Source organism: Dipodomys ordii, unplaced genomic scaffold (assembly GCF_000151885.1).
Source record: "Dipodomys ordii isolate 6190 unplaced genomic scaffold, Dord_2.0 Scaffold14, whole genome shotgun sequence".
Classification (NCBI taxonomy): domain Eukaryota; kingdom Metazoa; phylum Chordata; class Mammalia; order Rodentia; family Heteromyidae; genus Dipodomys; species Dipodomys ordii.
Genome location: NW_012267230.1, coordinates 2815082 through 2840467, shown reverse-complemented (window position 1 = coordinate 2840467; position 25386 = coordinate 2815082). Strand labels below are relative to the sequence as shown.

General features: G+C 48.0%; 2 protein-coding genes across 4 annotated transcripts in view; both read right to left on the bottom strand.

Moving 5' to 3' along the window:
- Positions 1-2040, bottom strand: part of Slc5a11 (solute carrier family 5 (sodium/inositol cotransporter), member 11) — a 35977-nt gene extending 33937 nt beyond the window's left edge. The window contains exon 1 of the mRNA XM_013011724.1: positions 1805-2040. The gene's annotated coding sequence lies outside the window, so the exon portion shown is untranslated. The remainder of the gene's footprint in view (positions 1-1804) is intronic.
- An 8392-nt stretch (positions 2041-10432) lies between these two features.
- The window catches only part of Tnrc6a (trinucleotide repeat containing 6A), a 79350-nt gene continuing 64396 nt past the window's right edge, over positions 10433-25386 (bottom strand). Inside the window, exons 11-23 of one of the 3 annotated variants that reach the window (XM_013011602.1) lie at positions 23579-23721; positions 22759-22896; positions 22288-22416; positions 21725-21802; positions 21300-21510; positions 20239-20370; positions 18718-18876; positions 17770-17910; positions 16200-16307; positions 14409-14630; positions 13273-13343; positions 12719-12858; positions 10433-11920 (exon numbers count right to left, since the gene is read on the bottom strand). In XM_013011602.1, the coding sequence (XP_012867056.1) occupies positions 11545-11920; positions 12719-12858; positions 13273-13343; positions 14409-14630; positions 16200-16307; positions 17770-17910; positions 18718-18876; positions 20239-20370; positions 21300-21510; positions 21725-21802; positions 22288-22416; positions 22759-22896; positions 23579-23721 (2048 nt within the window). In that variant the 3' untranslated portion in view covers positions 10433-11544. The remainder of the gene's footprint in view (positions 11921-12718; positions 12859-13272; positions 13344-14408; positions 14631-16199; positions 16308-17769; positions 17911-18717; positions 18877-20238; positions 20371-21299; positions 21511-21724; positions 21803-22287; positions 22417-22758; positions 22897-23578; positions 23722-25386) is intronic. The other 2 variants (XM_013011604.1, XM_013011603.1) reach the window with 2 other exon arrangements.

Sequence of the window (25386 nt, the reverse complement as noted above, 5' to 3'; positions counted from 1 at the left end):
TTTTTTTGGGTCCAGTCGTGGGGCCTGAACTCTGGGCCTGGGTGCTGTCCCTCAGCTCTTCAGCTCAAGGCTAGCACTCTACCACTTGAGCCACAGCATCACTTCTGGCTTTTTTCTTATGTGGTGCTGAGGAATCGAACCCAGGGCCTTGAGCATGCAAGGCAAGTGCTCTACCACTGAGCCACCTTCCCAGCCCCCAGGAGACTTTTATCTTCAATTAACTACCAAAAAAGCCTGAATGGGTAGAGTGTTAGCCTTGAGCAAAAGAAGCACAGGAACAGTGCCCAAGCCCTGAGTTCAAGCCCCAGAACAAACCAAGAGAACAAACCAACCCCAACCAAACTTAGCAGCCACTTGCAGGCCTTTTTCAAGGCCTTACCTCCAGGAGTTCCTTGGGGAGAGAGAGACCTCTGGTAGCCTTTTGCTCAGAAGGAAGCAACATAACACCAGAAAAGCTACTGGACCAGTGGGGCAACTCACCGCAGGTGCAGAGGTGTTATTGAGCCAGCAAATGATCAGACTTGATTTACATTCACATGAAGGGTGGAGTTCAAAGAAGCCACAGTGGCAAGGAGTGGGAATTGAGCCCCAACTCCTCCCCACCCCCCTCTTATCCAGTGGCTCGGTAACCTTGGACTTGTCCAAGAGTGTGGGAAGGCAGTATTTGAGCAATGTGGATAGAAAGCTCTGCGTAAGTCAGGCACCGGCAGGCAAACACACACATGCGTTGGTCTGGTAGCTAATGTCAGCTTTGGTTTGCCACCCAGCTTATGTGCTTTATGTAAATGATATATTCACACCCCCCTCCCTCTCTCCTCCTCCTCCCTTCCACCCTCTCTTCCTTTCCCCCTCCCTCCTTTTCCCCTTCTCTACCTCCCTTCCTCCTTCTCTCTATGTCTGTCTGTCTCTGTCTCTGTTTCTGTCTCTGTCTCTGCCTCTCTCTCTCTTTCTCTCATATCTGTCTATGTGCTGGTCCTGGGGCTTGAACTCAAGGCCTAAGCACCGTCCTTGAGCTTTAGCTGTTCAATGCTAATGCCCTACCACTTGAGCCACACCTGTATTTCTGGCTTTTTGCTGGTTAATTGGAGATAAGAGTCAAGGGCTTTCCTGCATGTGTTATGTGTGTGTGTGTGTGTGGTGTCAATCATGGGGCTTGAACTCAGGGTCTGAGTGCTGTCCCTGAGATGTTTTGTTCAAGGTTAGCCATTCTACTGCTTGAGCCACAGCTCCACTTCTGGCTTTCTGGTGGTTCATTGGAGGTAAGAGTCTCATGGCCTTTCCTGCCCTGGGGCTGGATCCTCAGATCTCAACCTCCTGAGTATCTAGGATGACAGGCGTGAGCCACCAGTGCCCAGCTTAGATCTCAGCATCTAGAGTAGCTAAAATGATTCCTGTGAGCCACAGACCTGGCAAGCTTTCTCGATCTCCTGATTTCCTGCCATACCTGTGGACTGGGCCAGGCTGAGGCCTACCTTCTAAGTTGACAAGATAAGAAACTAGGTGTCCGATGACCAGATAGTTGGCTCAGTGTCCCTGGAACTCTGGTTATGTGAAACCCCTGCTCCCCCCACCCAGCCTCCACACACACACACACACACACACACACACACACACACACTATCATTTACCAAAGCCTACGTGCCAAACTCCCACCTGCCCCATCCTGTACTCCGATTGCTTCAGGCCTGAACAGGTCTGCAGAGTGGAATTGGTTCCCCTCCTAACCCCCCAGCTCACAGCTGGGTCTTCTCTGCGGGGCGCAGTCAGTCACTGGGGGGTGGGTGTGGGAAGGGGAGGGCCTTACCTTATTCCAGATGCAGCCTCACCGACTGGGGGCTGGCGGGGAGGTTGGGGGGCTTCAGAGGTCAATGGAGGTGGAGATGGCCGGAAGAAAGGAGACCCTGGGACTCCGGTCCTCCTCGCCTGCGGCTGTCAGCCTCCAAGCAGGTCAAACTCCAAACTCCAGGCCCGAGTTACAGCAGGGGTTAAAGGAAGCAAGAAGAGAGGCAGATCCGTGGAACCCTTGAACTCTGAGCAGGCCCCTTCAGTGGAGGCGGCCAGCCCTGCCTTCAGCCTCTGGCCAGGCCCTCACCTGTTGAGAGACCCGGAGAGGGGGGGCAGGGCCCAGAGGAAGGGGGACAAACTGGAGCTTGGAACCTCCTTGGCTTCACTTACCAACTCCTCCACCCTCTGCCTCCTCCCTCCATGCGGAGAGCTGGCAGGCAGCTGCCTGAGGAGGGGGAGGGGAGGGGGAGGAGAGCCGCATGGGGGTTCCAGAGATAAAGGAGATTTACAACCGTGCTGGCCCAGCCCCTTCCTTACCACTTTGCAGATCCCAGCAGGACAGATCTGAAACATGTGGATCCATGCTGCGGTCCAGGATGCAGGGTGCACCAGAGATACCAAGAAGCCGCCGGGGCGCCTGGTGGCTCACGCCTGTCATCTTGTCTACTCTGGAGGCTGAGGTCTGAGGATCGTGGTTCAAAGCCAACCCCGGGCAGGAAAGTCTGTGAGACTTTTTCATCTTCAATAAGCCACCAAAAACAACAAAAACCAGACGTGGAGCTGTGGCTCAAAGTGGGAGAGCTCCAGCCTTGAGCATAAAAGCTCAGGGACAGAGCCCAGGCCCCGAGTGCAAAACCATCGGACCAGCACAGAAAAAAAGAAAAAGCAAAAAAAGACACCAGGAAAGCCCAAGGGAGGGAGAGGAGCCATTGCAAAGCCTTTCTTCCTTTTCCAGAAAAATCTTTAATCCCTAGCATCTGAGACGGGACACTTGCGAGTCGATTCTGCGTTTGCTACGTGTCGTGGACACTCTGGCCATCCGGCGACGCAGCTGGCAATCTCCAGGGGTGGCTATCACCCCACTAGGTCCCTCGGTTTCCCTTGAGTTCCTCAGTACAGGCTCCGTCCTTGTCACCCAGCAGCCCAGAAACAATAGGAACAATAGCCTGTGTCTCTCGGTGCCAGGAATTGTTCTGCGCTTGTGCTGCCTTACCAGCTCTTTCCAGCCATCCCCTAGGCCGGGAAACTGAGGCAGGAATGGTGAGTATGCAGCTGGTTGTGAACCAGGCCATGTGCATCCCTCAGGGACAGTAGGAGTGGGCTGGGATGTCCGAGGGGACTGAAGGTGGCCTGGCTATGGAGCAGATGATGTGGGTCCCCCAGGGCTGGAAGACGGCTGGTGCTGGAGAAAGGGACAGACAGGCCGGGCACCGGTGGCTCACGCCTGTCATCCTAGCTACTCAGGAGGCTGAGATCTGAGGATCACAGTTCAAAGCCAGCCCAGGCAGGAAAGTCCAGGAGACTCTTATCTCCAATGAACCACCAGAAAACTGGAAGTGGCGCTGTGGCTCAAGGGGTAGAGCACTAGCTTGAGCTGAAGAGCTGAGGGACAGCGCCCAGCGTTCAAGCCCCTGAACTGACCAAAAAAAGAAAAAGAAAAAAGGGATAGACAGGAGGCTGTGGGGTGACTTAGGTGGTCCCCTAGACCCTGGAAGTCCAAGCTTGATTTCCTGAGCATGTGGGGAGAATTATCATCATGGCAGTGAGGAGGATGGGCCAACTAGAGAGCATGGAGTCCCGCTGACAGGAGGCAGCCACTCAGCAACAGCAGGAAGCAGAAGGTAGAAGATTCTAGAAAAGTTCTACAAAATCTCACAAGTATTTGTGCAGCCTCCTTGGCCCCTGGCTTGGCATGCGGATCGTCTCTCTTTGCCATTGGTGCCACTGAAAATGGGCAAGAACAAAGCTAAAACTTTTTGGAAAGCCAGGTACCAGTAGTTCACGCCTATAATCCTACCTACTTAGGAGGCTGAGATCTGAGGATCACGGTTCCAAGTCAGCCTGGGCAGGAAAGTCCATGAGACTTATATCTAATTAGCCACCACAAAGCCAAGTCCCAGGACTGGGACACACGTGCATTTGTGCACATGTGTGCATACACACACACACACACACACACACACACATATACCTTTTTTTTTTTTTTTTGGTCAACCATGGGACTTGAACTCTGGGTCTGGGCGCTGTCCCTCAAGGCTAGCACTCTACCACTTGAGCCACAGCACCACTTCCAGCTTTTTCTGCTTATGTGGTGCTGAGGAATTGAACCCAGGGCCTCATGCATTCAAGACAAGCACTCTATCACTGAGCCACCTTCCCAACTCCCCCCCCCCCTTTTGGAGAACTTTCTGGATGATTCTTATAGAGTTAATATCCCCCTCCCCTATCACCCAGCAATACCCTTCTTGTTACTTGCTCCCAGGAAAGAAAAATATACCATCTAGGCTGAGGATTAGTGGCTCATGCCTGTAATCCTCGCCACATAGAAAGCTGAAATCTGAGGATCAGAGTTCGATACCTGGCCAGGTAGAACAGTCCATGAGGCTCCATCTCCAATTAACCACAAATAACTTGGACTGGAGGTATGGCTCAACTGGCAGTAATTATATGGGTGCTTATTACTGTTAAAACCCATTGAATGGCTGGAAGCTGGCTGGTGGCTCACACCTGTAATCGTAGCTACTGAGGAAGGTGAAATCCTGAGGATTAAGGTTTGAGGCCACCCTCTGGAAAACTCCATCTCCAAAATAACCAACAAAAAGCTTGCTGAAGGTGTGACTCAAGTGGTAGAGTGCCAGATGTGAGCAAGCAAGCAAGCTCAGCAAGCTCAAGACTCTAAGTCTAAACCCCAGTTGTTTTTTTTTAAGAAAAAAAACCCCCATAAAATGGAATGAAAGACTCTGTGTGTGTGTGTATGTATGTATGTGTGTGGGGGGGTCTTTTGTTTTGTTTTGTTTTTTGTCTGTCATGAGGCTTCTGAGCCTGGGCACTGTCTCTCAGCTCTTCAGCTCAAGGCGAGTACTCTACCACTTGAGCCACAGTACCACTTCCGGTTTTTTGGCGGTTAATTGAAGATAAGAGTCTCACAGACTTTCTTGCCTGGGATTGGCTTTGAACATGATCCTTAGATCTCAGCCTCCTGAGTAGCTAGGATTATAGGCATGAGCTACTGGCGCCCAACCATTTAAATTATTTCTTCCTTTTTTTTCTTTTTTCTTTTTTTTTTTGTCAGTCATGGGGCCTGAACTCTGGGCCTGGATGCTGTCCTTCAGCTCTTCAGCTCATGGCTAGTGCTCTACCACTTGAGCCACAGCGCCACTTCTGACTTTTTCTGCTTATGTGGTGATGGGGAATTGAACCCAGGGCCTCATGCATGCAAGGCAAACGCTCTACCACTGAGCCACCTACCCAGCCCCCTCTAAATTCAATTTTTAAAAGTTAAGTATCTAGTAATATATTCCACCTGGAGTCTTTCAGGATTAGGAATTTCTGAGAATTTCTATGGCAAAGGAGCCCAAGGCTGAAGTCCTGGTGAATGAGGCCACACGGAGAAAGAGTGTTAGAAGGAGGCCCGCAGTGAAGGTCTGGGATGGCAAAAGGGTCTGCTCCAGACAGCGCTCGGCTCTCAGACAGCCTGGCAGGCTGGTGCACAGTGCTGTTAATGAGTCAACAGAGACTGAGCGGGTTGCTGAGCACTGAAACAGCATCTCCTCCAGGCAGGCAGCTTGGGGTTTGCAAAAGGAGAGAGACCAGCAGCAAACCAACAGCCATCCTCTCTGCCTGTCCTTGCTGGCTCAGTAGGAGAAATTCAGAGAGAAGTGCTTGCCAGGCTTTCGAGAATAGAGATTGGCAAGTTATTTATTTAGTTTTCAGTGGTTTATTTGGATCATGTGTTTTGCTGTTGTTGTTGTTCAGTTGGTTGTATGTGTGTGTGTGTGTGTGTGTGTGTGTGTGTGTTCTGGGGCTTGAACTCAGGTCTTGGGTGCTGTCCCTGAGAATTTTTTTCTCTTTTTCTTCAAGGCTGGTGTCACAGCCCCACTTCTGGCTTTTTTGGTGGTTAATTGGAAATAAAGAGTCTCATTGGCTTTCTTTTCCCAGACTGGACTTGAACTTCTATCCAGACATCTCAGCCTCCTAAGCAGCTAGGATTATAGGCATAAGCAGCCAGTGCCCGGCTCATTTAGGGTTTTTAAAGATGGAAGAAGCAGGATCTCCTCGGAAAGCCGCCTGATCTGGCTCAAGGATTCGTCCAGAGAAAGATGTCGCCTCGCGCCCCCCAGTGGCCAGTCTGGGGCAGGCAGTGGAAAGGGAAAGAAAATCCACACAAGGGACCAGGTGCAGTCATCACCAGAGCAAAGAGCTGTTTGCAAAGACAATGCCATAACGTCAGGCCGACCAAAGGGAGTCTGTTGTTTCTAAAAGTGGCTCTTTAAAGATAGTATAAATGATGCAAAACAAAGTGTATATATTTATGGGGCCTGAACTCTGGGTCTGTGCGCTGTCCCAGAGCTCTTCAGCTCAAGGCTAGTGCTCCAACACTTGAGCCACAGCACCACTTTCAGTTTTCTGGTGGTTTATTGGAGATAAGAGTCTCACAGACTTGCCTGCCTCAGATGGCTGGCTTTGAACCCCGATCCTCAGATCTCAGCCTCCTGAGTAGCTAGGATGAGCCACCAGTGCCCAGCTATTATTATTATGTCAGTCGTGGGTCTGGGCGTTGTCCCTGAGCTCTTCAGCTCAAGGCTAGTGTCCTATCACTTTGAGCCACAGTGCCACTTCTGGTTTTCTGGTGGTTAATTGGAGATTAGAGTCTCATGGACTTTCCTGCCTAGGCTGACTTTGGACTGCAATCCTCAGATCTCAGCCTCCTTAGTAGCTAGGTACAGGCATGAGCCACTGGTGCCTGGCGGTTGCTTGATATTCTGAGTGCTCCAGATTTAAATTCCAGCCTCTCCACATTCTGTGAACTTCCCCAATGTGAGCATCTCTACCCATGTTACCTCTGGTTGCACCAATGGACACTCTTAACCGTCTGTGTCAGCACCCAGACTTTTATCCCAACTTTTTGGAACCAGGTATGTAACACTCTGGATTCTTCCTCAATTTGGTACTTGGTGATTCAAAGTGAGGGAGAACCTTGAACAAGTATTCTATTTTCTATGGGCCTTTTTGGAGGACACACAGGTGAGTAGTCTCCAATGAGCTCTGTTGTAGGTAATGCGGTTGACTGTGGTAATGGGTTGGGTTGCTGTGGTCATTACCACAGCCTAGATGACCTTTTTTTTGTTTTTTGGGTCCGGTTGTGGGGCCTGAACTCTGGGCCTGGGCGCTGTCCCTCAGCTCTTCAGCTCGTCTAGCGCTCTACTACTTGAGCCACAGCACCACTTCTGGCTTTTTTCTTTTTGCTTATGTGGTGCTGAGGAATCGAACCCAGGGGCTCATGCATGCAAGGCAAGCGCTCTACCACTGAGCCACCTTCCCAGCTAGATGACCTTTTTTGAAGGGCATTTTTATCAAACATCACTGACTTCACTTGGTGTCAGTAGGCGTTTGATGGGCGGCTCTGAATGCAGAAATGCATTCAAATGCACATTCCGGCAGATGCTTGTTTTCTGAACTTGTAGCCTGAGGAACTAGGATTTATTTTGTGGTGCTGCTCCTGGGGTTTGAACTCAGGGCCTGGGCACTGTCTCTGAGCTTCTTTGTTCAAGGCTAGCACTCTTATTTGAGCCACAGCTCTTCCTTTTGTTGTTGCTGTTCATTTTGTTGTTTTGGTAGCTAGTTGGAGATAAAGAGTCTCATGGACTTTCCTACCTGGGCTTTGAATCCTGATCCTCAGATCTCAGCTTCCTGAGTAGCTGGGATTCCAGGCACGAGCCACTGCCATCCAGTTTGAGCTATAAACTCAATAATCTGATGTCCTTACTCCATGGCTAGCACTCTACCACTATGAGCCACGTCTCCAACCCCCAAGTCATGGTTTTTAGTTCTGGCTGGGCAGTAAAATGTGTGTGTGTGTGTGTGAACTCAGCCTTGTCAGAAAGACCTGGCAAAACAGGGAGGAGCTAGCAGAGGACCAGGGTGGAGGTGCAGGGGTGAGGGTGGGAGGGCTAGTTGAGATCTAGCATTCAGAACCCGCATTGGAGAAGAGCACAAGGATTGGCAAGGGAGGAGCTTGTGGCTGACTTGGTAACAATTTGGACCGGGTAGAATAATTCCAAAGGCCTCTTTAACCAGTAAACCAGGAACCATCCTCAAAGCCAAGGATGGATGCATGCCAATGGCTTTTCCTTGGCCCTGATGCCGGGCCACAGAGGTCTGCAACTCCTATTTCTGCATACTGCCCCTTATAGAAGCACTACTGGCTTTGAGATCACAACTTCACACTTGCTAGGCAGGCCACCTACCCCTGGAACCACACTGCCAGCTCTTTCTGGTTGTTTTGGTGCTGGTTCTGGGGCTTGCGTTCAGGTCCTTGCTCCCTGGCTTGGCCACCGAGGCTGGTACTCTGTGACTTCAATCACAGCTCCACTTCTGGCTCTGGTTACTTTTAAGATAGGGCCTTACTCTTTCCCCGTGATCTTTCTGTTTACATTTCCCACTGTAGCTGGGTGGCTGGTGCATGCTTTCATCCCCAGCCTTTTAAAAAAAATTGTCAGTCATAGGGCTTGAACTCAGGGCCTGGGCGAACTATCACAGAGCTCTGTCACGCAAGGCTAGCACTCTACCATTTGAGCCACACTGCCACTTCTGAGGGGATTTTTTTTTGGCTAGATGGGCTTCTTTAAATGCACTTTAATCTTTTTCGGTGCTAGTACTGGGGCTTGAACTCAGTGCCAACCCCAAGATCTTTCGTTCATGGCTAGTGCACTGCCATGAGCCACAGCACCACTTCTGGTTTTCTAGTGGTTTACTGGAGATGAGTCTCACAGACTTTCCTGCCAATGCAGGAAAGCATGATCCTGATACCAGCCTCCTGAGTAGCTAGGATTACAGGTGTGGGCCTCTAGCGCTGCTCAAAGCAGGACTTAAGGACCCTGATTCTCACTGTTTGGAGAGAAGGCACTAGAAACTTTTAAAGAGCAATTTAACCCCAAGGGCACAAGCGGGTCATGGGAGGCAGGACAATTCAGGAAGGATCCCTCCCCCCCACCCCCCAGGAGTGAAAGCACTTCAGGAAAAGTTGTAATGGCGAGCCAGAAATCAAAACCACATTACTTTTTTTTTTCTTAAATCAAACACTTTATTTCCACATTAACAAGCGCAAAAAAAAAAAAACCGAAAACAAAAACAAAAACTCCCAAACACTTTTGAACAATACAATGAACGCGGATACGAAGTCAGTTATATACTACTCGAAGCCCAGAAGGCCAATCAGCGTGAACGCTCCACACGTCTCCACACGTGGTTTTTCAAAGCTACCTTTGGTTTTTGGAAAAACCAGTATGGAAGTCAATATACACCGAATGCATTGAACAACAGCTGCTTGTATTAAAAGTGTCAGACAACATCAGCTTACCCCTGGCAAGTTAGAGCAGGATTTAAAGTCATACACTGAAATACAAACACAGGTTGTAGCCTAGAGCTCCCGCGGGGAGGAGCAGGAGCGCCGAGGGGAAGAAAAGGCCAGTCCAGGCTGTGGCGAGAGTTTCTCACTGGGTGACAGAGGTATGAGAGTTAACACTAGTACACTGTCAAGTCATTAAGCTTCATGTTTCATGGTCTCCTGCGGAGGCTGGAGATGGGCACAAATGGTGGGAGGGTGAAGTCACAGAAAAGCTTTGAGCAACAAGATCCCAAAGGCGCTCAAAGAGGGCAGGAAGGAGCAAGCTACAGGTTCCCGTTGTTCTCACATTATTTCAGGGTGAAAGTGTGGATAAGTTCAGAGAAAAAGGTTCAAATAGTTGCTTTAGAATTTTAATCGGTTGATCTATGAGAACTCTCATACATAGCAACTTTGAAACTTTTGTTATAAAAAAGAGCCTACAAATAAACTCACAAAGAAGAGACAATTCATGGTGAGCAGCCAAAAAGTCATGGTTTATTATATCTGAAGAGATTTCATAATTCAAACACAACCAAACTGTACATTTTACAATCACATTCTATTTGTAAACAGTTAAAAGCCACTGACTTCTCCTGCCTCCTAGGACAGCAACAGTTAAGAATCAAGGCAATGAATGATGGCAAACTGGATCTGTAAAAGTTTTACCCTTGTTTAGTCCTGTCTTTGACTAAGCAAGCATTAGAATACCATTTGTGGGCAAAAAAAGGGAAGGGGTGGGGAGGGGACTTAAAATGGTGTAACTCGTTAGTTTGCAACAACATTTAAAATTCTCTTTATACAACAAACAACAGCTGTAAGCCCAATAACTTGGATACAGTATGCATAGTTACTGATTTCAGCTTTAAGGTACAACAGTTAAACGTTAACACAGTCACGAGAGGGCAGAAACAGAGCCACTTGATGGGGTCACAAAAAATGATTACTTACTGATTATTAGCAAACCATCATCACTCACTAATAAAAAGACAGCGTCTGAAAGCAGAATGCCAAACTCCAGCTTTAAGCAGGTTTTTTTTTTGTTTTTTTGTCTTTTTTTTTTCTTTTTGGCAGAGAAAAATTCTTTAACAGAGCAATACGTAATATCAGTGCTAAAAGTTGGGTGGTTTCTTTTTTTTTTCCTATAAGAAACTACAAGGAAAAAAAAATTTTTTTTTATATATATATTTTTTTAAACTGGGGAACTGGTTTTCCTGAGAACCATGCTCTTTGATTTAGGACAGGAATAGAAAACAAAAGAACATGGCCAAATGCTGCTCCTTTTTTTTTTTTTTCCCAGAGATAGAAAGCATCTTTTAAATCATCCTCCATTTTTTTTGTCTTTTAAATTTTTTTTAAATGATGGAAGAGTAAACATTTTTTTTTCTCAAAAAACAAACAAAAAAATCTGTAAACAAGAAGGTCCACGGCGGGAACCTTCAAAACAAAATGGAAAAGCCTATTCAAAGTGCAGGGCCCGGCCTAGGAGGCAGGTGGGCTGCAAGTCACAGCTGTGGCCACAGTTTTTCAAACTGCAGAGTGAAATTCTTTAGTTTTACAACATGAAAAAACTGGTGCAATACTTTCATCACTAACACTACGTCAGCATCCGCACTTGATCTCGGAAAAGTCCACCACACCACGGAAGGTAGGCAACATCAAGGCATAGTAGAGCGCGCACTACGAACGTCCTTGAGTAAACATTTACACCTGGACGGCCGCCCCACCCCACCGCGCGGGGGCCGCCGCCCAGTGCAAAGGTAAAAGCTCATACATTATCAGCCAGAAAATGGTTTAGCAAAAAAAAAAAAAAAAGGAAAACTAAGAAGAAAGAAAACAAGGGAGAGGTGAAGTGAGGGGGTCCTAAAAAAGGAGAAAGAATCCAAAGGCTAAACATGATGAATGCACACGTGAGCTCACGCCACGCGGTCTAGCATGTATGGCGCTATTTGGGAGTGTAAATAGATAGATACCTTTCACATTATAATATTGGCCTGCATGATTCAAGTATTCAAACTGATATGTTTTGGGGAAATCAAAGTGGAAAATGTGCAGAAAGTAGCTGTTCCCACAGTGGCCCCTGGCTGCAGGCGGCGAGCCCAGTTAGTGCCCCTTTCTTTCGTATCTTGAGGTCACAGATTGCGTGCACACCCACGTCACATGGACTCTCCACCCCCACCCAGGTGGTCAACAGAAAGAAAAGCGTTAATGGGGGATGGGCTGCTAATTCCCCGGGGGTCGCTGCTGCTCGGAGGCGCCCACAGGCTTGTGGCGTAGTGCGGGGTCCCCCAGAGGGAAGTGCCGTGAAGGTCTCCACAGTTAGCTCCCGACAGCGCAGCACCATTCCAGTGATTGAGGTCGGTCCGGCTGGAGAATGCGTGGGAGCAGTCGAGAGAGCCCAGCCGGCTCTGGCTGGACCCAAGCGACTGCCAGCCGGGAGAAGGGGTCAGAGACTGACTTTGTGCAAAGAAACGACTGATCTCCTCTTCACTGGCAAACTCAGCAAGAATAGTAGTGTTCCCCAGTACACACCTGGGGGGAAGCAGAGCTGTGTAAGGACCCTGGGCGCACCCAGGACCAAAAGTGGAGTGTGTGTGTGGGGGGGGTGTCTTGCCAGGGAACTGGGGTACCCTCCCTCCCAAGATCACATGCTGTCAAGGCAGGTATCAGTCTGCCCCCTGCAGGAAATGGAAGGGCTTTTCTAGAGTCTTTAGAAATGGTGCAGGTGGGCGCTGGTGGCTCATGCCTAAAATGCTAGCTACCCAGGAGGCTGTGATCTGAGGATCTCGGTTCAAGGCCAGCCCGGGGAAGGAAAAGTCTGTGAGACTCTTCTCTCCAATAAACCACCAGAAAACTGCTGTGGCTCAAGTGGTAGAGCGGCAGAGCGCTCGCCTTGAGCTGAAGAGTGCAAGGACAGCGCTCAAGCCCCGTGACCAACAACAACAAAAAATGGTTTGCAGCTGGGCAGCGGTGTCGCCTGCCTGCGACCCTAGCTCCTGGGAGTGGGAGGGTCGTGGCTAGAGGTCCGAACGTCCATGAAACTCCATCTCAGTGGAGGAAGCTGGACACGCCGGCCCACGCCTGCTGTGGCAGCTGCAATGGAAAGCGTGCAACAGGCAGTCTGTGGTCCACTCACATGCCTGGGGAAGAAATGAGACCCCAGCTCAAAAAAAAAAAACCAGTGCAACAAAAGCCTGGAGGGATGGCTCAGCAGTGGGGAGTGAGTTCAAATCCCAGTACTCGCTGCCAGAAAAAGAGAAAAACAAAAAGGAACCAGGTCCTCTGGCCCCTGCCCCGCCCCACCCCCGCCAGCCAAGGGGCAACACTTACATGTGCAGAGACTTTTGTGCCTTCACTACCTCTTCTTTTGAACTGTAGCGGACCAGAGCATTTCCGTGGGGGAGGTTCAGGTGGAATGTTATCAGCGGGCCATGCTGCATGCACAGGGTTCGCAGAGTTGAGCCGTCGATCTACAAGAGCAGCAAGGCAGGCATGAGCGCCAGGCAGAGGGCGCCTCTGCCCCTCCCGCCGGGCCCACGCCTCTGTGTCTCTTGACTCCCGCACACTCTCCTCACCCCAACTCTTCAGCTACTGCTGTCTTTGCTGGGGTGTCAGGCGTTTTCTCCTGCACCCGGAGAACAGGACCTGTCAGGGGTTCTGGCAGGGGGGCAGAGGCTGGGAGGGTACTAGAACCTAAAAGCACAGGCCAGCTTTCCCCTGTATCAGTCACGTGAATGCTCCCCAAACCTCAGAGCCCAGACTCCATGATTTTGGTTGTTCCTCTGCAAGGCGGTGTGGGAGCTGCAGCATCAGACCTGGGCCACGGAATGCAGCCCTCTGCCCCAGCTCCTTCCCAACCCCCACATCAGGGTCCGCCTCCTCACCTGAGGTGTAAGGTTTTTCAGAACAAGCCAATTTGTTATTCTCCCTGAGCTGCTCTCACCCCAGCTGGAACCTGCGTGAAAGGAAACACAATCAGCTTGCCAGGATGGTGGCCAAGGGACCCTCACTCAAAGGCTCCACCCGCTCTGCAGGTGTTTTCTCCTACTCCGGCCTCAGCCAGGAAGCAGCTCTACACCCGGGCATGGCTCAGTGCTCAGGAGAGCCACCCAAGGCCACCCCTTGGGCATCTTTCCGTTTCAGAGGCCAAGACGGCGGTGTCCTGGAGACACCTTGCACACAGTTGATGACATGCATGCTCCTTGCTGTGTGGAGCTCTGGGGACTAAGAACCTACCATTACTTTTTTGTTTCTATGCTGGTCCTGGGGCTTGAACTCAGGGCCTGGGCACTGTCCCTAAGCTTCTTTTTGCTCATGGCTAGTGCTCTACCACTTGACCACAGCGCCACTTCTGGCTTTTTCTGAGTAGTTCATTGGAGATGAGAGTCTCAGGGACCCTCCTGCAGGACTGGCTTCACACTGCAATCCTCACATCTCAGCCTCCTGAGTAGCTAGGACTATAGGCGTGAGCTACCAGCACCTGGCTTTGCCATTACTTTTACCTAGCAGTTACTACAGGATCTCCCATCTTTCCTTCTCGATCCTTCCAAGGCAGCCCTTTTCTTAGTAAAGGGACTTGGAAACATGCTCAGGACCCCTCTCCTCATGAAAAGCTGCTCACTTAACACTCTGGTCTGTGCCTGTCGGCCCCCTAAGAATAACAGCGTCCACTTTCACTCCCAAATGTTTCTATTTAAGTGTATAGGCCAAGCTGCCACTCAAACAAGCCCAGCTCTCCAAGGCCTGTCCTGGCCACACAGTGGTCTGCTACCCAAGCAGAAGGTGACCAGGCCCTTCTGAGAAGGAATCCCCATTCTGTGAACTTTAGCACTCGCTGTCAGGTCTAAATGTAAATGTTAAGCCCCCAGAGATGTGGTTACTGCCAAAGACAGCAATGGGGGGGGGGGGGGTAAGGGGTTGGGAGGGTAGGGGAGGAGACACAAGAGTTTACTGTTTAGGTTCCTGTTGGTATTCAGCGTATAAAGCACCCAATCCACCTGGACGGAGTCTGTTCTCCTACCTGGGGTATATCTGGCATCAGAATTCCCCCATCCTCCTCCTACTCGAAGGGGAGAGTTATCCCACGTAGACAAGGGTGGCTTCTGACCAGTCAGTCCCGGAGGCGGGCGGGATGGAGCAGTGATGCTTTTAGGTGGCAGAGGGACCTTCCACAGCTCATGAGCCAGAGATGTGTTTGTAACTGAACCAGGAGACCACGTCAATTTGGAATCACTATTTCTGGCTACTCAAAGGAGAAAGGGGGAAACAAAGCAGAAAGGGAGAGGATATGAAGAGAGATTTTTAAATACCAATGACATCCATTGCCCATAAAGAGCAAATCCAACAGAAAGAAACTATGAAAACAACCACAATGGAAAAACACTGCTAAAATCCAACTGTTGGAAGAAGAAAAACCACCCAAAGGAAACCCAGTCCTTTCCTCAAAGCACTGGCTATATACTTATCTGGCAGGGAGTTTCAGCACCTGAGACTCTTAGGACACAGTTCAAAACTCTAATCAAAATCAAAACAAAACAAATCACAGGTGTAATCTAGCTATTGAAGAAGCTGAGATTTAAGGATCACAGTTTAAAACCAGAAGTGGAGCTGTGGCTCAAGTGGTCAAAGTGCCAACTGAGAGTTAAAAAAAAAACAAAAACGGGGCTGGGAAGGTGGCTCAGTGGTAGAGCACTTGCCTTGCATGCTAGAGGCCCTGGGTTCGATTCCTCAGTACCACATAAGCAAAAAAAAAAAAAAAAAGCCGGAAGTGGCGCTGTGGCTCAAGTGGTAGAGCGCTAGCCTTGAGCTGAAGAGCTGAGGGACAGCGCCCAGGCCCAGAGTTCAGGCCCCACAACCGGACCCAAAAACAAAAAACAAAAACAAAAACAACAACAACAACAGGGGGCTGGGAAGGTGGCTCAGTGGTAGAGTGCTTGCCTTGCATGCATGAGGCCCTGGGTTCAATTCTTCAGCACCACATAAGCAGAAAAAGCCGGAACTGGCACTGTTGCTCAAGTGGTAGAGCGCTAGCTCAGCTGAAGAGCTGAGGGACAGGACAGTGCCTAGTCCCAGAGTTTAGGTCCCTCACTGACAAAACAAAAACAAAAACAAGGGAAATCGTAAGGCTCTGAACAGAAGCTCCCCATAACCCAAAAAGGAAAAGACAGTTACGCATGCACACCACCTCTGAGCAAGGGGGTGTAGGATTGGCAGTCAACAGCATGACAAAGGACCCTGGGATGAAGAGCTGTGCATCTTCTAGCACTGTTAGCAAAGTCTGTGGCATGAAAACAAAGCCAGTGTTCTGTCAAGTGCGATGGCAAGTTAGGTGGGCCACACAGGTTATCACTGGGCTGCGCAGTGCTGGCCACTGACAGAGATCTGAACTGCCTTCGCTCAACCTGCCACGATCTCTGTAGCAATTCAAACCTCCTGCTGGGACTGGAAATAAAAAAAAAAAAACTAGAAGATCCTCATGCGTGTGGCTAAGGAACTGCTTTGGGAGATGCAGCATTGAGCTAGGAAGCCAAGGCAGCTCCCCAGCAGTGAGCTGCGTGGGTGGGAGGAGATTGCTGGGCTGCAGGAGGTGACTGCTGGGCTCAGCACACTCAAAAAGAAAAACAAACACCACTTCCTCAGGAAGGGACTGGTGGTGTGGTTCAGGTGGTACAGTACCTGCCCAGCAAGTGCAAGTGACTGAGGAGTTCAAGCCTCAGTACCACCAAAAGAAGACAACTTTCCCCACGATCCCCGAAGCTTTCTAACTCCCTGGAAAGGAGACGCTAGGGGAGAAGCGGACAGGGAAGCCCACCTGAAGTGCTTTGTGCTGTACTGCTGAGGGGAACATTGTAGTTGGAGGCACGAATGGATGACCAGGCACTAGTTGAAGGCAGCGTGGTGTTCAAGGATGAGGATGACCCTGCACAGGAGAAGAGGCCGGTCAGCACCAGTTGGAGACACTGTATCTGAGAATCAGCAAAGGCAGCCAGGCAAATCAGACTAACATCACGCTACAAGGGGAGCCGACGGTGCTCCGACCACAGCTTCCTGCTGGCCTTCAGAAGCAGACGGTGAGCGCACTAGCTGTTAACATTACATCTTGGCTCAGAGCAGTAGCTTCCTCCTGCTTGCTCCCTGTTTTCATGTGACTGATGAGAATATGCTGGCCCAAGGAGGTGCACAACCAGGCAGACATCATCTCTCCTGGCCACTGTGAGCTCTGAAGGAAGGCTGCTCTTGCTGATCCCACCTCCTGCCACAGAACTACAGTGCCAGGTCTTCCAGGCACCTGGCCATGCACACCACAGGAGCCAGGCCTCTGGCTCTGTGCTCTGAGATTCCCAAGCCTAGTCTTTCTCCCCATTTTGAACCTGCTGGGTCACGATTCCGCTAACAACAGCTCCCTGACTGTTCTCTCAGCTTATCATGCTCATCACTACCACATGACACCTTTCCACTCATCTCAACACCTCAATGGTGCACTTCCCCTCATATCCAGTCTGCCCTCCGCCTCCCTCCTCACAACCTCCTGTAACTCAATCCATTATTTTCTGTGGAAGGTGTAGTTTTAACCACCTCCATGGCTACCTCAGAATGCAGATTCTTTATTACCATTATGATGTGGAAACACTTGCTTTCTATTATATATTTAATGTAAAATGCTGGCTGCCAGCTGGGCACCAGTGGCTCATTCCTGTAATCCTAGCGACTCAGGAGGCTGAGATCTGAGGATCATGGTTCAAAGCCAGCCTGGGCAGTAAGGGCCGTGAGACTCTGATCGCCAATTAATCACCAGAAAACTGGAAGTGGTGCTGTGGCTCAAGTGGTTGAGCACTAGCCTTGAGCTGAAGAGCTCAGTGACAGCACCTAGGCCCAGAGAGTTCAAGTACCACGACCGACAACAACAACAAAAAGTTGGCTGTCTTATGCCACATAATTACATTTTACATAAAAAAGGCAATTATGTTACTATTCCAAAAATTGCTCTTACATTTCTTTCAGTGCAGAACCATGGACAAAATATGTATAATGCCTTGAGATAGAAAACAGCCACATGGTGCTAAGTGGGGGGTTTACTGGAGAAACCTCTAGAAAGCCAGCACTGATCCTGAAAGTGATCATGGCTCCAGTCTCTCAGCAAAGACAGATGGGTTCCTGCAGAGAAAGGCCCAGGACAGCGGAGCCATGCCCCTACAAAAATACTGACAACAAACACCTGATCACTTGGTTCTCTTCTCCTGAACAAGTGTGATAAGCCCATAGGGTGTTAAAATGCTGAAGTCATTTATGGAAAAGCCAAGAATTCTGCTTTCCTAAAGCTCAAAGTTTCACCCGACTTTGAGTCATTCCTAAAGCATGCACTGGCTGTCATTCCCACTCACCACTGTTCCTGTCCCTGAGGTGGTCGACTTCCCGCACAGTATTAATTGAAAGATTGTTTATGACACTGCCAGGAGTGACGTAAGGGTCAGTTTCGGGGTCAATGTTTGGATAACCTTTCCATGGTTCACCAGGGCGAAATTCTGGAAGTGGAAATTTAAAATTAGTTCAAGGTTAATCATCATTTATATATTCATTACTAAATATCCCCCAACTCCTTAGTATTCCTAAAAATGTTATGCAAAAAGTTCATGCAATTCTCAACTATTTTCTAATTTATACTAATGCAAACAGTATAAATTAAGCTATTTTCCACAAATAACTTTCAAGTTCTTATAAATGAATCCATCAGTAGATAGATAGATACACATTTTTTGGGGGGTCAGTTGTGGGGCTTGAACTCTGGGGCACTGTCCCTGTGCTCTTCAGCTCAAGGCAAGCACTCTACCACTTGAGCCACCGCACTACTTCCACTTTTCTGGTGGTTTATTGGAGATAAGAGTCTCAAGGACTTTCCTGCCCAGGCTGGCTTTGAACCATGATCCTCAGATTATAGGCGTGAGCCACCTTCGCCCAGCTAAAAATGCTTTTTAAAGCAAAACAGATCCAAGCAGGAAAAAGCAGGCCACAGGTACATTTCTGGTGATTGCTTAGCACAGATGGAGGGGATAATGGCTCAGGGCTTTTGATGACACCCTGGCCCGTCCCCCGTTGTTCCCAACCCCACCCCAGTGGAATCGCTCTACCTGCCCTGCTCACAGGCACCAGGAACCCTTAGGCACTCTATCAATTTGCTTTCACTCTTCTTTCCCATCATCATTTCTGCCCTCCTTATCAGAAGGGATCAATCTAATCACACAGAACCAAGCTACATCACTAGAAACCCACATGTCACAAACTTGAATGGAAACACAGACTTGTGAGAGAGACTACGGATGCTACCATCTTACCTGGTGGCCAATTAACACTGCTAGAGCCATTAGGCGATTTGGCACGTGGCCAGCCATCTCCTATTGAACCCGGAGGACTGGCTGGTGAAGTACTGCTGTTCATAAAGTCATAGGGAACAAATGGAGACTCTTCCAGCCTGAAACCACTTGAAATAGCACCTGCACAGGGTAAGATGATAGTGACACATAAGAAAACACTATCTGGAGGACATGGTACACATGTGTGACCCAAGCTATTCAGGAGGTACAGGGAGATGGATTGCAGCCTGAGGCTAGCTCTGGGCAAAAGCCAGAGGCCCTGTGTGAAAAACAACCTAGAGCAAAAGGAATGAGACATAACCTAATTGATAGAGCACTAAGCTTGAGTTCAACTGCTCCCCTCAATATATCTACACATGTACCATCAAACTTATTTTCTCAAACACAGTAAGAAAGCTTCTAGAGTTATGTGGGTTCCCAGCTGTTTTGTCAATGATGTGAAGATGCAGAAGGGAGCAGTGTACTCTTGGACAGAACCTCATCACTTTTAACTCTATTACATGTTAGGAGTCTAATATTTTACTTGAAGAATGTTTGAATATGTTCAAGTGGATTTCATTTCAAGGACACAAAGATCACAGCCATTGAAAAGTGAGTCTGTATTTTGTCCTAAACAGAAAACAGGGGCAGTGAATTCTTTGTTGGAGAGTCAAGTTTTTGGATTTAAACAAGGAATCCAGCAGGAAGACAAAGGATTGTGACAAAGAAAAAACAATGGTGGGCTGGGAAGGTGGCTCAGTGGTAGAATGCTTGCCTCGCATGCATGAGGCTCTGGGTTCCATTACTCAGCAGCACATTGACAGAAAAAGCCTGAAGTGGCACTGTGGCTCAAGTGGTAGAGCTGAGGGACAGCGCCCAGGCTCAGAGTTCAAGTCCCACAACCGGCCAAAAAAAAAAAAAAGAAGAAGAAGAAGAAAAGACAACAATGATCACAAGTCCTGCAAGTGATAAAGAAGTGTATTCAAGCAACTAGGAACCTGAGATGGAGTGAACAATCCTTCTTTTCTTTTGGTCAGTAGTGGGGCTTGAATTAAGAGCCTGGGTGCTAAGCCTTTTCGCTCAAAGCTAGGGTCCTACCACTTTGAGCTATAGTGCCACTTTCAGTATTTTTCAGGTGGTTAAATGGAGATTAGTCTCACCGACTTTTATGAGTAGCTAGAATTATAGGCATAAGTCACTGGTGTCTGCAGGTTTATCACTTTTTTTCTTTTGTCGGTTGTAGGGCTTGAACTCTGGGCCTAAGTGCTGTCCCTCAGCTCTTCAGCTCAAGGCAAGTGCTCTACCACTTGAGCCACAGCACCACTTCCGGTTTTCTGGTGGTTTACTGGAGATAAAGAGTTTCACGGACTTTCCTGCCCGGGCTGGCTTTGAACCTCGATCCTCAGATCTCAGCCTCCTGAGTGGCTAGGATTACAGGTGTGAGCCACCAGTGCCCAGCTTAGGTTTATCACTTTTAAGAGAAGGAGTGAATGTAATGCATACCATGTTTGCTGGAGTTCTGATCCAAAGATGTGTTCACAGAAATGCTGTCCACTGTAGTCCACTTCCTTAGTCTTGACTGCGGCTCTTTAATACTGTTCACATCCATATTTACATTCAAGTTTGAGTTCAAGCCTTCAACATAAAAAAAAAAAAATCATGAAATTTAGAATTTTCCGTCTGGTGCCACACTTATATTTCTAGAAACAATGTAGCTAACTTAATATTCCTTAAACAAATATTATCCTGCAAATGTCGCAGTCAGACACTAAAGGCAGGCAAGCAGAAAAGACCCTCTGTGCTCCTAGCTGAGGCCAGCACATCATTGCGGAGAGGCCCCCGTTCTAAGTTATCAGAGGGCATCTCATACAGATAGCTCTAGAATGTTCTGCAGTTCTGGGCTTTCAAATTCTAAGTGTTAATGCTCTGATCATGTTACATATAGAAAAATGATTTCTCCACATAACTATTTTTTGGCCAGTCCTGGGGCTTGAACTCAGGGCTTGGGCACTGTCCCTGAGCTTCCTTTAGCTCAAGGCTGGTACTCCACCACTTGAGCCACAGCACTACTTCCAGGCTTTAGTTTACTGGAGATAAAGGTCTCAGTCTTTCCTGCTCAGGCTGGCTTCAAAACACAATCCTCAGAGCAGCTCCTGAGTAGCTAGAATTACAGGTGGGAGCCACTGGTGCCCAGCTTGAGAAAAGTTTTGTTTTGCTTTGCCAGTCAGTCCTAGGGCTTGAAGTCTGGGCCTGGGCTTTGTCCGTGAGCTTCTTCTGCGACTCAAGGCTAGCATTCTACCATTTGAGCCACAGCTCCACTTCTGATCTCCTCAGCCTCCTGAGTAGCTAGGATTACAGGCTTGATGAGGCGTCTAACTATGAAGTTTGTAAGTGTAATCCTAATACAGTCTACCTATTCAGATATCTTACATGATCACTCATATATAGTTGTTTCTAAAAGAACAATCTCTGTTTTTGAAACACACAGATGGGGCTTAATGGAGGTGAGGGCATGGTGACTCTCTGAAGAGGAGCACTAGCTGGATGAGGTGGCCTAAACCCACCTATAGGAAAGTTGCTGAAAGCATTGATTGGTGATGGCCCTTTTTGCAGCTCCGGTGTAGTGTGGGGCATGACATTGTCGAGGAAAGACTTCATGGCTGGCTGATGGAGGGATTGCTGCTGGGATGGCGGCGTCTGTTGCTTCACCAACAGGTTGGGATCCAGCTGGCGAGACTGCTGCATCATTTGCTGCTGCACACTGAGAGGCCGACTCTGAAAAGAAGAAAAAAAAATTACAGATAGACAGCCACGAACTTCTCCCTCCTCAGTTTATTTCCTTTTTAGCAGAAAGGTAAATGATGACAGTGTGAGAGTGAAGATAATTCATAGGCAAACAGCAGATTTAATAAACAACTCTCTTGATTAGATTTTAGTAAAATGCCACTTTAACAAATGACAGCACAGCAAACAGAAGGGTCTGACGCACCTGCTGTTCTTGCTGCTGCCGGTTACCAGAAGGCACGCTTCTCTGACTCTGCGCCCTTTGCTGCTGCGCTAACAATCGCTGGAGGAGGCAGAAAAGGGTAGTCATTATCATCTAGATACCATTCTGCACTTCAGAATGGCTACAGGAAATGGACCCACAGAGCTGCAGTGATAAACTCTGCCTCTTCTAGAATAACCTCTTCCTCCGAGTCTAGCTTCTAATCATTGTGCAAAAATGCACTCTTAAGTTCAGTCTGCAGCACTCTGGTGGAACCCAGGGCCTTGGCACATGTTACACAGGCACTCTACCCACCTCTCTAGCCCTCAATTTAAACATTCAACTCTGCAGGATCATGGTAACCGAACCACTACCCCAGACATGACCAGACATCCTCTCTAAGCTTCCTGCTCTTCTCTTAGAACTCCACACCCGTCCCTGGACCTTGTCTGCCTCCTGGAACAGGAGGTACAGGCAGATGTGCTACAACAATGCCTGCTTTACTACAGTACTGTAACTTCCTGCACTTCAGTCCATTCAGTGAGTGTGACCATTCTTCTACTCACCTGTAACTGGGAGATCTGAGAAAGCTGGTTTAGCTGGGAGAGCTGGTTCAGCATGGCTACCTGCTGAGGGCCAAAGAGCGGGTTCAGGCCACCGTTGTTTGGTGCATACTTCAGCAATGAAACTGGAACCTGAGGATCACAATGGCTACGTTAACACTGTTGATGAAGTAACGTAACTCACACAAGCTACATGTGCTACGTATTTTAATTATTAAGACTGCAATTAAAGTAGTAAACTACTGTCCACTGAGGGGCTATGGTCCTTCTAACTGCCTTACTAATTATTGTTATTTGGGATGAGTAAAAATGATAAATCTTAAAAGACAGCAAATTTTCCTTTGCTGTTGGTCTTTCTTCCAAAATGTTTTAGATTTGGTGCATCTCGAAGAATCCAATCAATATGATGATGTCTGACTGGTGCTCACTCAAAACTGCCCAAGGCTCTTCTCCAGGGCTTGAAAGCTCATTTACCTGAGGGGAGAGTAATGGAGGAGGCACTTGAGCACGGAGATTAGGCTGAGATGAACTAAGAGGTTGTGCTGGAGGCTGCTGCATGCCCCGGGGTTGTGCTGCTGTGTTTCCAACACCAAACATACTGGGATTGCCATTCTAGAAAGCACATCAAAGTAACAGGGGAAGCCTTTAAGGACACATATCTCACCACCAGATTATACTACTGACTTAAAAACAGTAACAAGAGATCTTATTACGAATATAAATCATTTAACAGAGAGCCTAAAATACACGTCTGGACTTACCTGTCTAACAGAATTCAAGTTTTGCATACCCAGCCCTGCTATGGAGCCAAGGGCCTGGTTAGGTAGTGCACTATTTGAAGGGGGAAGCTTCATGCTTTGACTGGACATAAACTGCATGTTTTGGGATTCATCTGCTACAATGCCATCCTGATTGGACAGACAGAAAGATGTGCAACACCAGCCAAGTAAACAAGTGGAAGGGAGAAATCATTGCAGGAACAGAAGTCACATGACATTCCAGCATCAACAGGAAACAGGTAGAAAACAGAAGAGATCGTATTAGTGTTAATTCTAGAGTACAGAAAAAGAGCCAAACATATTTTATGGGTTTAAGAAGGAAACATGAATGCAATCCTTATGCTAATAAATTGAGACAATAAAGGGGACAACGATCTACAGATAAATTTCATAGGACTTGGCACTGGATTAATCTCTTTTATAGAAAATAACTCTAAACGGTAATGTAAAAATCATGCTATTCTGAGTACTGACTTATGAGTCACAGAGATAAGAGAAGGGGGAAAAACTCTTACCTTATCAAAGTAAGGACTGCGCTCCATGGAAGACTCTTTGGAAATCTGAGGCCGAGAACTAGTGCCTTTCCCGACCGTCCGATTGTAATCACCAAGATTGAGGCTATGCTTATCTATCTCCATCCGTTTGTCTTGTAACATTCCTAATAAGTGCAGGAGACCGTCATCAGCAGGAAGACAACTGGTTTCACACAAACGTACACTGAAAGCACAGTACTCAACTTCCCTGAATGACTGAAATGACTTCTGCTTTGATACTGACATACGAAAACACATTTGCATTTCATCAATCTTGCACTATTCATGGATGGAACGGCATTGTAGCAATATTATTATCTTTTAAACCAATGGATGTGAAAATAGATCAGTAAACACAGTGGTTAACAATCACCACATTTTCTTTTGTGCTGATACTGAAGCCTGATCTCAGGGCCTTGTGCTCTCACAAAGCTTTTACATCTCAGCTGTGCTCTATCATTTGAATTACACCTTGAGTTCCATCATCTCACTTTCTTTCTTTTTTGGTCAGTCATGGGGCTTGAACTCTGGCCCTGGGCGCTGTCCCTGGGCTCTTCAGCTCAAGGCTAGTGCTCTATCACTTGAGCCACAGCACCCTTTCCAGTTTTCTGGTGGTTTATTGGAGATTAGAGTCTCCTGTCCTTTCCTGCCCAGGCTGGCTTTAAACCGTGACCCTCAGCTCTCAGCTTCCTGAGTAGCTAGGATATCTAGGATTATAGGCGGGAGCCACCAGTGCCTGGCTTTTCTTAAGTAACATAATACATCTTCTGTCACCTCTAATCTGCTCAGTCTTAAGAAAAGCATTTTCTACTATCAAGTAACAAAAACAAAAAACACACAGGAAAATCCCCCTACCCTTTATGTGCAGTAAGTTAATGCTTGTAACTTGCTGCTATTGTCTCTATTTAACAGATGGGGGAGCTAGAGCCCAGACAGGGTAATGTCTTCCCCAAGACCTCTTCCCCAAGACTTCCTATGCTGACTGGCCTGCAATGATTATAACATCTCTTAGATTATCCTCTACCTCATCTTCTTTGTTAAGATATGGCCAGCCCTTGAACCAACATCCTATCTCAAGAAATCTTTTACAAGGAATAATTCTCTGTGTATTCTCCTGGTATCTTCCAGATACCAGGCCAGGCTGGTCCTTCTCCTCTATCCCTGAGTCCACTGTCTCAAGCACTTGCAATATTGAGCAGCAAGACTGATGTGGTTAGTATACTATCTTGGTCTCTGACCTCTACAAACTTGCTTTCCTTAGATTTTTACTCACGATCAAGGTGTCAGTGATGAGCCATCTCGCTCTGAGTGATACCCTTCTCAGAGACAAAAGTCTAGCTCCTTCACACCTCAACTCAGTGTCTGACTGCTGGCTGGAGCATGTCCACTTCAGGGCTCTCTGTCACTTCTAACAAAGAAGCTCGCCTCCCTCTACTGCAATCTTCTTATTTTCTCAGCCCTCAAAGTCACCCATGGTTTCATTCCAACCACTACTCTGAGATGTCTGACATCACCAAAGTATGTACCCTATATTTACCCTCGTTCCAGGCAAGTGGAAAAGAATTTTAACAAGGAGGGCAAAAAAATTTCTTTAAGTTACATATATTTTTTGAATGCCATTAGATTCATGAAGTAATGTCTCAGCTGTGCGTCAGGGACCTGAGCAGTCCATTCTTAGCACACACGAGAACTCCCTGGAGCGCCAATACTTGACTGCTTTCTCTCAGTTAACAGTACAGTATTCACTGTAAACCCATGCTAGTTAGTTTGCATATTTGGAAAATCCCATC